General features: G+C 47.4%; 1 protein-coding gene across 1 annotated transcript; it reads left to right on the top strand.

Moving 5' to 3' along the window:
- Positions 1-2420: 2420 nt before the first annotated feature.
- On the top strand, positions 2421-9537 carry ITM2C (integral membrane protein 2C). Its single transcript, XM_010181529.1, has 5 exons — positions 2421-2534; positions 4147-4335; positions 4650-4760; positions 7716-7866; positions 9187-9537. Exons 1-5 carry the CDS (start codon positions 2460-2462, stop codon positions 9276-9278), a joined length of 618 nt encoding a protein of 205 aa, XP_010179831.1. The 5' UTR covers positions 2421-2459; the 3' UTR covers positions 9279-9537.
- Positions 9538-14762: the final 5225 nt, after the last annotated feature.

Genomic DNA, 14762 nt, shown 5'->3' with positions numbered 1-14762 from the left:
CAGTGTTGTGGTTTAGGGCTGGGCTGGCCACGAAACCCTGCCCAGATGCTTTCTGTTAACCCCTCTGCCCTCCCCAGAAGGGAAGAGAAAAGAGAAGAAGGGAGAGAGACTTTACGGGTTGGAGAATAAAACTAACAGGTTTAATAAAACAATAATACTGATACTACAGGATAATAATGTAAGTAGGAAATGATGGAATATATACAGATATGTACAAATATATCTACAAAACCAATATAAAATCTTCCCCCAATGACAATGATCTCACCAGAGGCTCTGGGAGCACTGGAAAAGTCCCAGTGCAGACCCAGCAGCAGTGGGAGCTGATGCAGGAACACAGGGATCAGGATCAGAGGCAGCCGAAGCAGCAGGGTCTGCTGGGCCTTGGGCCATTGCAGGGGTGGAGAGGGAAGGAAGGGTCCAAGATGGAAGGGTCCAGACCCTGGTGATCCCTGGGCTTTCCACTGAGTGTGGGGTGTGTGGGATGCAATCCCTCGTTGGGCAGGTTTGGGTCTGCTCCCCCTGTAGGTGCAGACACAGCACCCATGGTGAGACAGTGGCCTTGAGATTATCACACTGTCTGGAAAACCATGCTGCTGGTTTCAGCAAGTTCAGCCACTTAGAAGAGACTGAGCTGAAAAGTCAAATCACTGAATAGAAAATTAGTTCTGTTTAGCTCAAACCAAGACACCAAGCAGGTAGCAGAGGGGTTGCAGGATCCTGGTTCTGCTCCTGTCCTGCACCTCAATGGAGTTCATGTGCTGGAGGGAGATGGTGGGGATCCCTGCCTGGTGGGATCCCCATGTGTGCCCCAGGGATGCTGGGGTGCCCTTGCCTCAGGGGCAGCAAAGACCTCTTAAATCTGACCCTTCAGCTTGTGCAGGTGTCTGGCTAGCTGCGAAGAGAGTGACTTTTGAATCAAACACGTCAGATCATGTATGGTGGAGAGGGAGTTAGTCTGCAGGAGCCCTCCCTGGTGTGGCTCTGCCTGCTCAGCTGAGGGCAGCTGTCAGCTCTTCTATGTGGAAACTGGGGCATCTCTGAACCAGCTTCTTTCATCTGCTTCTGAAAGGCCTTACATCTTCCTGCTTAGCATTTTGGAGAGTCATTTTGGTAGTAAAAAGAAGCACATCGTAGTCTGGGACGAGCGGTGCCCAGGAGGTAACTCTGCCTTCGCACTGCTCTCCTTTGCAAGGGGCTGAATGAGGTGAGCTGGCTCCTGTCTGTACAGGTTGGGCTGCACTCTAGAAAAGGCAGAGATGTTTTCTTTTGATGCTCTGACCATATGCCTTGAAGGTGTGCAGGAGTCTGCTTGAAAATGAAGTTGAGATCAACATAGCTGTTTGGGTAGGCTCACCCCAGCATGGCCAAGGAGGTACCTCTCTGAGATCTGTAATTTCCACCTCAAAAAGTTCCCCTGAAAAATACTGCACAAATGGCAGCATCTCAACAAAAACTGAAAAATACTGCACAAATGGCAGCATCTCAGCAAAAAATTTTTAGTATGAATACATAAATGCTGTTACATTCTGTATCCAGAAACTGTTAGTTCCTGATTTCTAATACATAAATGCTGTTACATTCTGTATCCAGGAACTATTAGTTCCTGATTTCCTTTTTTTTTTTCAGTTGATCTTTATCACCCATTGAAACAAAGCTTGATTTTGTTCTGAGCAGTTGGTGGGAAGCAGAGTTTATATATATATATAGAATCACAGAATCTTAATAAGTTCATAGAATCATGAATGGTTTGGGTTGGAAGGGACCTTAAAGCGCCCCCAGTCCAACCCCACCATGGGCAGGGACACCTCCACCAGCCCAGGTTGCCCAAAGCCCCGTCCAACCTGGCCTTGAACACCTCCAGGGAGGGGGCACCCGCAGCTTCCCTGGGCAACCTGGGCCAGTGTCTCACCACCCTCACAGCAAAGAATTTCTTCCTGATATCCAGTCTAAATCTGCCCTTTTCCAGTTTAAAACCATTCCCCCTCCTTCTGTCGTTACCTGCCCTTGTAAAAAGTCCCTCCCCAGCTTTCCTGTAGGACCCTTCAGGAACTGAAAGGCTGCAATAAGGTCCCCCCAGAGCCTTCTCTTCTCCAGGCTGAACAGCCCCAACTCTCTCAGTTGGTCCCTTTAGGGTAGATGCTCCAGCTCCTCTGAACCCACTCCAACATGTTCACACACACACATATAAAGAAATAAATATATGTATTTTTGGGTGGGAGGGGAAAATGTACATTCTTGCCAGAATGCCATCGGTTGCGAAATTGCTTTGCAGGATGGTGCCTGCCTTCTTCAGGTGCACACCACAAACTCATGCGTGGCCTTTGCATAAAATGTAGTTGCTTTCTGATCCCTTGCAGTAGCAGCTGCCTAATGCTTTCATTTTTGTCTCGCAGGAGGAGCCGGTTCCCACGGTGCAGGGCCGGAGGTCATCGCTCAGTGGGGTGTGCTACCTGACCATGGGTCTCCTCGTGCTGCTCCTGGGCTTGGTCTTTGCATCGATGTATGTGTACAGATACTTCTTCATCACCCAGGTAGGGGCGAGTCAGCAAGGGCTGCTGGCTTTTCAGCTGGAGCATCCAGACAAGCTGCTTCAACCTTTGAAAGAGGTGGTGCTGTTATTTATTGCTTTGCTCTGTGGTAACTCGGGAGCCAGTCCTCTGGGCATCGCAGATGAGGCAGTGGTGGGCTCAGGTTCAGCTCCATCCTGACTACCAGGAATGGTCTTCCAGAAACCCTCCTTTTCCCTTTTTTAGCTTCATAAAAATATTCAGCCCATTCTACCTTTTAAACCCAACATTACTGCTCTCAGTGGTAAGGCAGTCTGAAAGCGTGGCTTGTTTTGAGGGGAGAGCAAGCCCTGAAGTGAGCAGAGAGGTTCAGGCAAGGGAACAGCTTTTTGCAGTAGGTTTTATTAGGCAAAACTCTGTAGGTATAGCAAAAATAGGTGCTGCTATTAATAAAGCAATTGGAGAAGTGCGAAGTAAGTGGGAGATGGTATGGAAGCCTCAACCTCCACTATATTCAGCACCTTTTCTTCCACGTAGTCTTTGCAAAGCCTGGCCCAGCTGAGGGACTGGGTTGGCAGCACTGTGGTATAAGAGCAGAGGGAATGAGACAAGGCAGAGCTGCTTTCTAAGGAGGAACCTGCTGAGCTCTGTGGCTTGCTGAGTGTTTAGTCAAGAAACCCCAGAGCATCGATTTGCACTGAAGCCCTCGTTCTGCTGCGGAGCAGCTATTAGTGGATGAGTTCTCCCAGGACCGCTGACGGCCGCTTTCTCTGCAGCCAGCATTTATCCACTCAGCACTGTAGTCTTTTTATACACTCCCTTGCTCCATACATTTTCTTGCTGTCATATTAATACACAGTCCATCACCCGGTCAATAATATAGCCTCAGTGTATACTGAACAGCACTAGGAAATGCTTGCTGGCCCTTTGGAGCCAGCCTTTGTCATGCCTGCTGCCCGCCTGTGATCCCAAATGGCAGCTTATGAGAGATCTCAGGGCAAGCCCTGTTCAGCATGGCCAGAAATGCTTTAGGGCAGCGGGGCAATGGGGCCTTTATGTCTCAGTCTTCAACGGCTGCCATTTGTCCCTGTGGTCCTCATGCTCGGACTTCATCACTCTGTGTTAGCTACATTGCCTGTAGCTTGTGCTTCTGGAGCCCTGGAGAGCAGCATCTGCTGTTTTGCAGTGAGGCGAAACCGCTTTGCTTTGGTGCATTTGCCACATACAAGCTACAAGTGCCTTTAGAAATGTTACTCTGCTCGCCCCAAGCCTATATACCTTATGTAGAAAAATGCAGTTACTGGAAGCAGTGTCTATGGAGGGATGTAAATAGCCTGGTTGTGAAATTTAAGAGCCTACAGGCAGTCAGTTTGCCTTTCTGAATTACCCCTTGTGAAATCCTCTACTCCCTTTGATCCTGGCTAGCAGGAAGGAAGATGTGGTCATTTCATGAGGGTGTTTTGCACTACCTTCATCAAGAATGGTTTCTGGTAAAAAGACAGATCTTGAGATACGACTAAGCATCTGTTTGAAAAGGTTGGTTTTACCCAGTATGGATACGTTTCTTCCTGTGTTTGCTGTAGTTGTTAATGGAGTGTATGAGTGTTGTACACCCACCTGGATCTCCTCCCCACAGCTGCCCCGCGAGAGCGTGTTTCACTGCGGCGTCCTTTATGAAGACTCGCTGTATTCGCCGTTCAAAGGGCAGCTGGAGTTGCACGAAGACGTCAAGATCTACATTGAGGAGAACTACGAGCAAATCAACGTCCCAGTGCCCCAGTTTGGAGGGAGCGACCCTGCGGATATCATCCATGATTTCCAGCGAGTAAGGAGCTGTTGGGGCCTTTTGGGGGTGTAGCACAGGGCTGAGCTGGTGTGCATCAGGACGGTGCTCGTGGCCTAGCACTATCGCTGTGGTCACATATGTCTACGATGATCTTGCCACTGAGCTGTCCTCCTTCCCAAGGCCCTCTGTGAGATTTTCCAACCTGCTCACTTTGCTCGGTAGGGACATCCTTGGACTGGTTTGTTGCTTAAAGCAGTTTCCTGTCTTCTCTGAATTCCCTCTTTTCACCCATCTCCACAACAGTGTTTCATTGCAGAGGGCTCAATTCCTGAATTTCTCTGCTTGGAATGCAGGGTCTGACAGCTTATCACGACATAACGCTGGATAAGTGCTACGTCATTGAGCTGAACACCACGATCGTGATGCCTCCTCGCAACCTGTGGGAGCTGCTGGTTAACGTGAAGGTACAGCTGCAGTCCTGCGTATTTTGCATGCTTTTCTTGAGCTGGCTCCTGAGTGCCAGCTAGAAGCTTGTGGGAAATGAAAACTGCTGTGTTTGTGAAAGCAAGCCTTGGTCCTGACAGAGCTGAGCCTTCACGTACAGCCAAGGCTTCAGGGGGTTTAGTTGAAATATTCATTTTGCAGACAGCACGGTAACACTGATATGACAGATCAACCTGACCAGGGTGACACAGAAGCAGATTCCTTCCCTCTGGTGTCTACTGATAGCAGGGATCAAGGAGAAAAAGAAAAATTTTCCTCTTTTCACTCTAGCTGAGGTTACTGCTGCAGTTCGCCGTTTGCAGAGCTCTCATTGTCCCTTGGGGAGTACCAAGCCTTCAGCTTTCACCCTTTGCAAGGGGTATCTGTGCTGTGGGTTGTAACACCAGACTTGGGCTCATGCAGCTTTGCTCACAGCAGGCGTTAAGTGGGTTTAGTACCAGCAGGTTTGTTCAGTTCAGAAGTCCATGCTGCTATTGCAGTGACTGAAAAGAGTTGTCTTAAAAAATAGAGTTGTCTTAAAATAGAGTCCTGTTTAATCCTAGCAGCAGGAAAAAAAATCCACAACAGGATTAAGACTGCAGAAGGTGCATATCCATCTCAGTCTTTTGCAGGTAAAGCAAAGCACTGAGCCCCCGTCTCTTACTCCCTTCTGTGACTGTTTAAAAGAAAAGAAAAAAGCAATCTAACTCTTACTCTTTCTTAGCTTCCATCTGCTTACTTACTGCTCCATGCAGTGTGATGAACTTTGTAGGGATTAAGCTCGGAGGCAAGAGGTTGTGCCTTGAGAGTTGCCTGATCTCCAGGCCTTGTCAAATTCCCAGGTTGTTTCCTAGCAGTCCTCACAATTTCATGCACTGTCAACATCTGGGAACCCTGCTGGGGTACAGCACACATTTACTTACAACTTGCTCCAGGGACCAAGCCTCAGTCCAGAAAATAACGTCAGTGGTTTGCTCCAGCAGACTGGGGCAGCACAGTGAGTCAGTGAACCGCCTTTGCCCTTTCCTCCCCGGCCAGCCTGATGCCCCTTTGCAGTGTGACTGCCACATGTGCTCACTCTGCAGTCCCTGCTGTGTGTGGACACGGCTGTGCCAGACCCTGCGCAGGTCTTGGCCCTGCTGTCACCACATATGCACTGCCAAGCCTCTTGGGTCTGACTTTTCACCTGTAAATGGCAGCTCTGCTGCTTCTTGCAGGCTTTATTCTGTATAGGAGTGACGGTTTAGTGAACAGGGCTGCATAAGTATCTGGGAGAAAAGAATGGAGGGATGCTCCTCCTGTGCAGTGGCACAAAGTTGGAGCTGACCCAGTTAAATGGCAGATGATTCACACCTTTTGCAGAACACAGGATGCTCAAATCTTTAGTTTTCCTAAAACTCTCGATGGAGAATTGAAGGTATCATCCTTGTTGCACAACTCTGCAATGGAGGAGCAATGGCTCCTGACTACTTCAGCTGCCACAGCCATTTAAATCTTAATAAAACAATGAAGAAATTGAACTCTGTGCATGTGTCTCTCACCAGGTCAAGGATGTGGCAAATCCCAAGTCCCAGTCCTGGGTGTTAACACAGCAGTTCCTGCCAGTAACTGCACATATCACACACCCTCTCCTGCACTCTCCCACTGAGAATCAATAATTGAATTTCTTGCAGAGCTGTTGTGTTATCTTAATACAGACTTCCACTAATAATCTAGTCCTTCAGCATTAGAGGAGACCTTTATCGATCCAGTAGACTGTGCCAGCCCAACAGCACAGTGCTAAGTAAAGATGACATGTTTCCAGGTACATCTCTATGGAGATAACCAGTCCTGTGATGGAAACTGAAGAGGTGATATTTGAAATCGTGCTTAGGGGTTGCTTTCCCCCTGATTATATTTATGTTGTCCCCAGGATCTGCTGGTTCCTTTATTTCTGTGACCCTTAAGGGACCAGAAGTGAGCCTTTCCTTCATGGCCATTAGCATCCAGTCTGCTCAGATGCACCCCCAGCCCAACCTGTACTTGGGCTAATGCAGCTGCTTATTGCCACAGCAATGCCCAGACAGCTGCAAGATGCCTTGAGCGTCTGGGGATCAGCTTGCAGAGAGTCCTCATTGCTGGGAAGGTCTCTTTTCTGCAGGTGACGAGGCTGTCTCTGTCCCTGGGGTGCTCCCAGGTCCCCCACTTTCTCTCTCCATGTTTTTTCTAGCCCTTGGTGGCTTTCTGCCATGTCCCCCTGCTCTGGCCTTCATAGCAGCCTCCACCCCAGCAGCACAGAGCCTGCACGTGTTGTTTTACCTCAGTCCCTGGTGTGAGCGGCCTTCCCAGAGTCGCTGAACGATGTCCCTGGGGTGGTGCAATACCATGCAGTGCTGTGTTTCTCAATATGGTGCCCATGGCTCATCTCTAATCACCATTCCTGTGGGCTATAAGGGCAGGAGATTATTGTGGCTGGGCTGAATGGACCAAGGAGGAGAGGAAAATGTGGAAAAACTCAGGAAACTGTTGGAATCTGAGCAGGGCTGGCATTTTTGGTTTTCACCTTTTGAAGGACATGCAAAATGCACATTTTCAGTGGAGTTCCAGGCATTTTGGCTGAGCCTTGATCCCTCTCTAGATGGGTTTGTTGTGCTCTCAGACTTTCAGCTTCATCTGCCCTTTAAAACTGGGGTGAGTTTGTAACAGGGTTGATCCTGCACTGGCTTCATCCCCCATGTGAACATTCAGTTTTTGGATCTAATCCATTTTGCGTGCCCTGTGTTAGCAGCATGGGGCAGTTTACTGGAAGGACAGGGAAGCCCATTAACTGGCCTCAGTAAGTGGAGTTTGAGCCTTCAAACTGAATTTTGGCTGTCCTTAGTGCTCTGCATAAGGCAATTCTGTTTGAGGAGATGATGGCATTGCACTTTATTTTGGTGGAAACTGTGTCATTTCAGAAAGGGACATACCTGCCTCAGACATACATCATCCAAGAGGAGATGATTGCGACTGAGCACGTCAGTGACATGGAGCAGCTCGGCTCCTTCATCTACCGCCTCTGCAGCGGCAAGGAGACTTACAGGCTGAAGCGGAGGAGTGCAAGGAGCCGTAAGAGCTTTGCTTTGTTCTGCTGTCCTACATCTCCCGCCTCTGCAGCGGCAAGGAGACCTACAGGCTGAAGCGGAGGAGTGCAAGGAGCCGTAAGAGCTTTGCTTTGTTCTGCTGTCCTAACTCGCTTTATGTCTGCTGTTACAGCCATGCTGGCCTCTTCATGGCCAGAAGGACAGTTTCCCTGCGGGTGTGAGCACACAGGAGGTCTTTTGAGGTGTTTCCCATCTAATTCATCTAAACCGCAATCTGGGATGCTGCTGCTGCACGTGGGTGCTGGCTGCTGTGTTTCTGTCAGCTGTCAGCCTAACAGAAACCTTGAGCAAATGGTTGCAGGAGCCAGCAATCCATTTATGTGTGGGCTCCTGGGGCTGAACTAATAGCAGTGCTGCTGGGAACTGTTTGGAAGATTTCCATAATGGAGACACCCCCTTCAGTGGCAGCTATTCAGAGCAGATTAGAGCTGCAAATTGCCTTTAATTAATTAAATTCCTAATAACATGGGAAAAGCTATGAAGAGGTAACACTGGACTACCTTAAAATGATTTTCATGAAAATCAGCAATATGTATCTTAGATACAAATGGTGGTAATATTGCTGCAAAAAACTCCTTAATTTCAGTATTTATGCTTAGCTGTTTTTAGATGCTGCTGTACTTAAATGGCTCACCCAGAACATGAACCTGTAGTCAGTTTGAGTTTGGATCTCTTGGGAAGCTGCAGGGTGCTGAGAGTGTTTGGGTGCAGAAGTCACCATGGCTGTGGTTTGTGGTTGTGTTCCCAACAGGAGCTGCACAGTTGTACATGGGGCTGCCAGCATAAGGATGGTCCTGTTTGCCAGCAGGGCACCACCAGATTTGCTGTAAGAAGGGAGTCACTGCCTGGCAGAGCTGCCCAAAGTTGAGGTCCTGCAGTTTTAGGGCATGGGGAGCATCACTTGTTGCCCAGAGAGGCTGAGGCCATAGCAGGATCAGTGTATGCAGAGACACAAACAGCCCGGCTATTTTAAGCCCTCCTTGGCTGTGCTCAGAGCTGTGCTCTGTACCAGCCTGTGAATTTTGCCAGTTTTATGCCACTGGGATGCTGTCAGCTGAAACCAGCTGTTTCCAGGTGGCTGCTCCAGCTCACGGCAGCTCTTTCTGCAGGACCATAGCTATTTTTCCAAAGGCCAGATTATGCTGCTTTTCACATGGGCTCTGTTGTTCCTGCATTTCGGTGTTCAGCAGTTGCATCTTACCTGCTTTCCTTCCTCCACTTGCTGCAGCTCTTATAGATTATTATATACTGAATTTCCTCTTTCTTCTCTTTGAATTACTTCTAGGTATCAGTCGACGTGAGGCTGGAAACTGTCATCGCATTCGTCACTTTGAAAACACTTTTGTGGTCGAAACTGTTATCTGCAAAAAGCCATGAAGCCACTCTCCAGCTATAACCTTCCTTGGCTTTGCTTGCATACACACGCACACACACACGCTCTCAGCCCCTCTCTTTAGACATGGTAATCTGTCTTACTTATTTTACTGCCTCCCCTGCTTGTGCAGCTTTAACCTCTTGGGTCCATTGCGGCCTCACAGTGGATTCTCTTCTCTTCATGCTACATACCCGAGATGTGTGCTGGGCTTAAATTTACACAGTGGTCAAATATAACCTGGGAGTAGATGCGGCTTTTTCCACATCATGGGTTGGGAATCTCTTTGGGGAGTGGGTTTGGGGTAGAAGGGATGGCCGAGAAGTGGGAGTGCTGAAAATATGTGCTCTTTTCAGGCTGGTATAGTGCTTTGAGGCTGCCTTGGCATCAGGACAGAAGGTGTATGCACAAGAGGAGAGTTACCATTTTGATGCTGGTGTAATGACCAAAAATCCATAGCCAGGTGCACTCAGGAAAAGAACAGTTGTGAGGCTACAGTCAGGGGTGATCCAGAAAGCTCAGCAGAGGGAGGGTTTCTCCCCAAACCATGCTGTGGTGGTCCCAGCTTGCTGTGTGCTGGCCCCCTGTAGACCAGATTTTCAAATGCTGAAATCAACTGCTACGTGTTGCTTTTATTGCTGGCTTCTGGACTTATCCCTCACCACGTCTCCTCCTGAACGTGGCATGGTTCAGCCGGACCCCCTGAGCAATGCAGGGTATCCCGATGGGTGTTTGGGGTGAGCAGGAGGCCAGGGAAAGGGGCAGCAAGGTGGGCTGGGGGTGACATGAGTGACACAGCGTGTCCCTGCTCTCTGGCCACAAAGCAGAGTGTGAAGAGCAAGACTGCGTAGCCTTTCCTCTAACAGGCAGCTGCTGTGGATCCTGGGCACATCTTCTGTCCCTTTGCCCAAGTAAATAAATAGGTGAATCTTTGATGCAAGGTGCCAGAGCCCCACTGACATCCCATCTGTAGGTCATGGCTGTAAGTGGGACTGGGTGGTTTCCTCCAGCCCTGTATCTTTCCTGGGCAGCTCCCCTTGCTTGGAAAGATGAGTTATGTTCACATGGGCCTGTCTTCCTGAGTTGTCGAGATCCCATCTGTGTGTGGATGGGGTACCGTGCCTACGTACAAAGCGGTGTCAGCAGCAGAACTGGTAGTTACTGGCAAGTGCAGAAGCAGGTTTTAAAATTATTATTTTTTTAACATAATGTGTATTCTTGTATAAATCCTCTGATGAAAGCTGTTTTGACAGTAATTACTGTAGTCCAGCTGTGTGTCAGATTATCTGCAGGCACCATTGTAGTACAGATATCGATAGAAGGCAAGATTCAGCTGATCAATATACTGCAGACAAATGGTGTGAACAAAACTGCATTTCTATTGATCATCAGACAGAAGAATTGCAGAGTAATTAAATACTCTTCCCTCTGTTCCATAAATATAGTTAAAACTAATTAGGTTCTTGAAATGCAGGCAGTTCTTTGGCTTGAAAGAATGGGGTGAGTTTCAACTTGGCACATTCTTGTTAATTGGTTTCCAGCAAATCTGGACTTGTTCTCCATCTGTTGAAATGAGCTTGTTGTTTTAGAGGAGGAAGGATAAAGTAAACACAAGTACAATCATTAACTCAACGCAACCAAAAAGATGTGAATATATTTTAGAATAAAACTTTTAAGTAATAATACTGGGAGTTAATTATGTGAAAACAAATCAGGATCTCAAAATGGTCATGTAATGCAATAGGAATGAGTTCATTCTTAGAGGCTGAGAATTTATTTTTTTATATAAACAGAGTCAACTATAAACATTAAGTTTTAACAAGTAGAGGAAGGCACATTGGTTTCATTCTGCCTTAAGCTTGATGTAAAATGAAGAATGATGTGCAATTTATGCGGTTTGGTAAGGAAAGCTTGCTTTTGTTGTATTGAGTTTTTCCAACGATAACTTGCTGCTCGCCCTAATCTTTCACTGCAGAGTGGATGACAAGAAGTGGGTAAGAGGATCGGTTCACTTAGTGGAAGTGCAGCAAACTGGTAAATTTAAGCCCTGTGTTCCTCTTCGTTCCTGGGACCCTAAGCCTGCGCTCACATGAGCACCTTTTCCCCCTTCCTTCTGATTCTGCATGAATTAACTGGTCATTGAATATGCTAACTCTGTGCAACCCCGCAGCTCTACGGACAAACCTTGGTTCTTTAAGGTGAGCTAACACGGTCACTGTCTCATAGGATGAGAATGCAGTTGTCTAGAAAGAAAACGTAAGATGCTTTGTATATTTTGTCTGTTAGGACTCTTACTTCGTAGGAAAAATCCATGGGATAATAAAATCTTTTACCTCTGACATGTGAAGCGTGTGTTTGTTTGGAATGAGGAGCACATGTCCTCGATGAAGCTGTTGCTTGTGGGAGGCAGCAGCCAGGTCACCCTGGAGGGATCAGCCTGGCAGCATCTTGGAGCCGGGCATTGGGAGGATGCTGCAGTGTGGAGGCCCTTCCCAAGGGTGATGGGAGAGCTGTGGGGGCTGTGGCTGAGCTGGAGCCTGCCTGTGCCTGCAGGCTCTGCAGGGCTTTTCCCCTGTCCCTGTGTGCCCATGGTGAGGAAGTTGCTGCCAAACTGAGGTCTGTGAAGCAGCAGGATGCCTTTGGTGCTTGGGTGGCTCGTGGGTGTGTGATCTTCATGCTCAGCCTTGCTTCTCCAGCTGTCTGACTTCCATGCAGAAATTTGTCTGTTTGCATTTGGCCCAAGCCTGCTGTTGCCTTCTGGCTGGCTCTGCAGGGCAAGCCTTTGGAGAGCTGCCCTCCTCTCGCTGCAGGCAGCGATGTGGGTGTGCTAGCGGTCTCCCGAGCTTGCTTTCCCCGTTATATCCTTCTGCTAGGGAAGTGTCAGAATAAACTTGTTCCTGAGCTCAACTGTTCCTCTTTCCACAATCAGTCTCTGGTCAATCAGTGAGTATAGTACAGTATATTTTTTTCTTGCATTTTGCATTTACCTCTTCAGTATTTGGTTGCTTTTTCTGTTATTGGGGATGAAGAAGAGCTGCATCTTACAGAAATGATGTTTGCCAAAGCCTCTTATGGCCCTCTCCTTCCATTGGCACTGGGCTGAGGAAGCAACTCTGCATCACCCCACGGAGGTCCTGACCCCATCAGATGCGTTCACCTTTGGAAGGCTGAAATACTGATACTAAGAACATGACTGATGCATTTCAGTAAATCTGATGACCAGTAAGTCAACCACCCTGGGACTTGTCCAGTGCAAAGAAAACCAGTTTGTAATCTGAAATTGTGCATTTTCTTTTGAACGTTCACTCTTGGTTCAGTTTTTAATTTCCTGAGGTTGTGTTCATTGCCCCTTGCTCTTAGGAGACTTGAAACAAGTCAGTTCTACTTCCTAGTCTTGCTCACTCTCTCAGAAGGCTGCTTTATTTGATTGAACAGTGGCACACAGAGAAACTTGATAATAAAGCCTGCTTTAGGAGCACTGTGTGGCAGAGGTGCAGTTGAAACTCTAAGATATGGGTTGCTGATAGCAGCTAACACCTAATATAATTTACTTTTTAATACTTGCATATTGCACTATGGCTCAGTGGTTGTTGTTTAGCCTTGCCAGGCAGTGCTCAGTAATTCAGAGTTTTAGTTTACGTCTAGGAGCATCCACTTCCAGGCTCTGGTGGATTTTAAAAATAGTCAACTGCTCAGTTAATAGGTTTCCAGTACATTACAAAAGGACATTATGGAATACTGTTTATCAAAAAATGCTGAATTAAAATGGTCAAGTAACGTGGAAGTAAAACAAGCATTGTTCATTTTGTCTGAAACATTTATGTTGACCACAATGTCAACAAAACATGACTTCTTTTTTTTTTGTGCTGGAAAAACCTGAGATAAAGAACCCAATTTCAGCTCAATCTGAGTGGGTTTTTTTTGTTTGTATGGGGGTTTTTTGCTTTATACTCCCAACAGGAGAAATTCCTTATTTTCTGTCCAATATCCAGCAGGGCCCAGTGAGACTGAAAAGGGAACTGGAGCTTGAAGCAACATTTGGAACATCCAATTTGTCATATGGAAATTAGGAGCCTTTGCTTCCTAGAGGGTGAGGACGTCTCCAGAGGATGATTTTGAGTGCTCAGTTTAGGAGTTTCTGCATACCGTAGTCTCTGAAGGTAGACAATACGAACACTCTTGTGTGTCAGCGGAGGTGTATTTCTCAAAACAAGGCTGACTTTGGGATGGGGTGATCCTGGCTGTTGCTTTTGCTGGCTCCTGTGTACGTATGTTGGACACTTCTGCTTCTCAGCATGAGGACCAGACCTGCTTGCTTTGAAATGCTGCTGGCTCCGACTTGCTGTGTCTGCAGCTAAGGAGGTAAGTGCTGAGCAGAAACACCACTTGGGTGTCACCGGGTGCTGGCTTGTGGCTGCTGCTTTCAGTCTCTCTTATATTAAAGGAAAATCTCTCTGATTAGGTTGGAGCTGATCACTGAGTGACCTCCTTCCATACAGTCCCTTTTCCACGTGGTCCTCACAGCTCCCAGGTGAGTCCTGTGGGGCAGAGCTCACCCCAGTGAGGTGGCATGGGGCCCCACCACAGGGAATGGTCCCCAAGAGGCGTCTCCTGACATCCTGGCATCTCCCACCCATCACTGGGCTGTGACTAATGGCCTGCTGGAGGCAATAGGAGGATACTGCAGAGGTGATACAACATGCAAGGCAGCCTTGCAACTGGAACTGATTATACAGGATTAGACACCTCTTCTGTAGGCAGGTCACGTTCAGAGGATGAGCTGGACCTGGGTGATTTAGGCAGGCAAGAAGATAACGTGGTGCAGGGACTGCTTGACAATTCCCAGCGCTTCAGCTCCTTCAGTCTTGCTAAAAATCTTAAATGGGTGGGTTGAAGAATCAAGAGTGAGCTGTTTCCTTAAGTTTGCTGAGAAGATTTGCTCTGGGAATATTATTGGTGAATATGGAAGCAGTTTGTGCCAGCTCTAATTAACCATTCTCACTAGCACAAAGATGTTCTCCAGTGGAAGCCAGTATGTTATTGTATTCATTTGGATTAATTAAAGTGAAAAGGCCAAGTCTGTAATTTCATACTTGAACTTTTAGATCTGTGTTTGAATTGAATTGAATTGAAATCATGTTATGCAACGATTGAAATATTCTCATGGTCTGACCAGGGAAAGAACTTTCAAAAAAGACAACACCTTAATGTTGAACAAAACCTCTCAAATTAAAATTTGTTGTCTTTTAAAGAGATTTCTCTAGGATGTCACTCTGTTCCCCCATTTGTTATTCATGGAGCAACTTGTTCTCGGTAAAGCACCAGTAAAGGCTTTGGATCAGGTCCCAACTCATTTCTCACTCTTTTCAGATGGTGATTTTGTGGTTACCACTGCTAGATCGACAGTCAGTCGTCATGGGCTGTTCTCCCTTCTCCAGAAATCGTTGCATATTAAGGGAGCAGCTATAAGCTTACTGACTTTGGCACTG

The sequence above is a fragment of the Mesitornis unicolor genome, unplaced genomic scaffold, assembly GCF_000695765.1.
Source record: "Mesitornis unicolor isolate BGI_N332 unplaced genomic scaffold, ASM69576v1 scaffold26793, whole genome shotgun sequence".
Classification (NCBI taxonomy): Eukaryota; Metazoa; Chordata; class Aves; order Mesitornithiformes; family Mesitornithidae; genus Mesitornis; species Mesitornis unicolor.
Note: the sequence above shows the minus strand (reverse complement) of the source record. Positions and strands in the feature narration are given on the sequence as shown.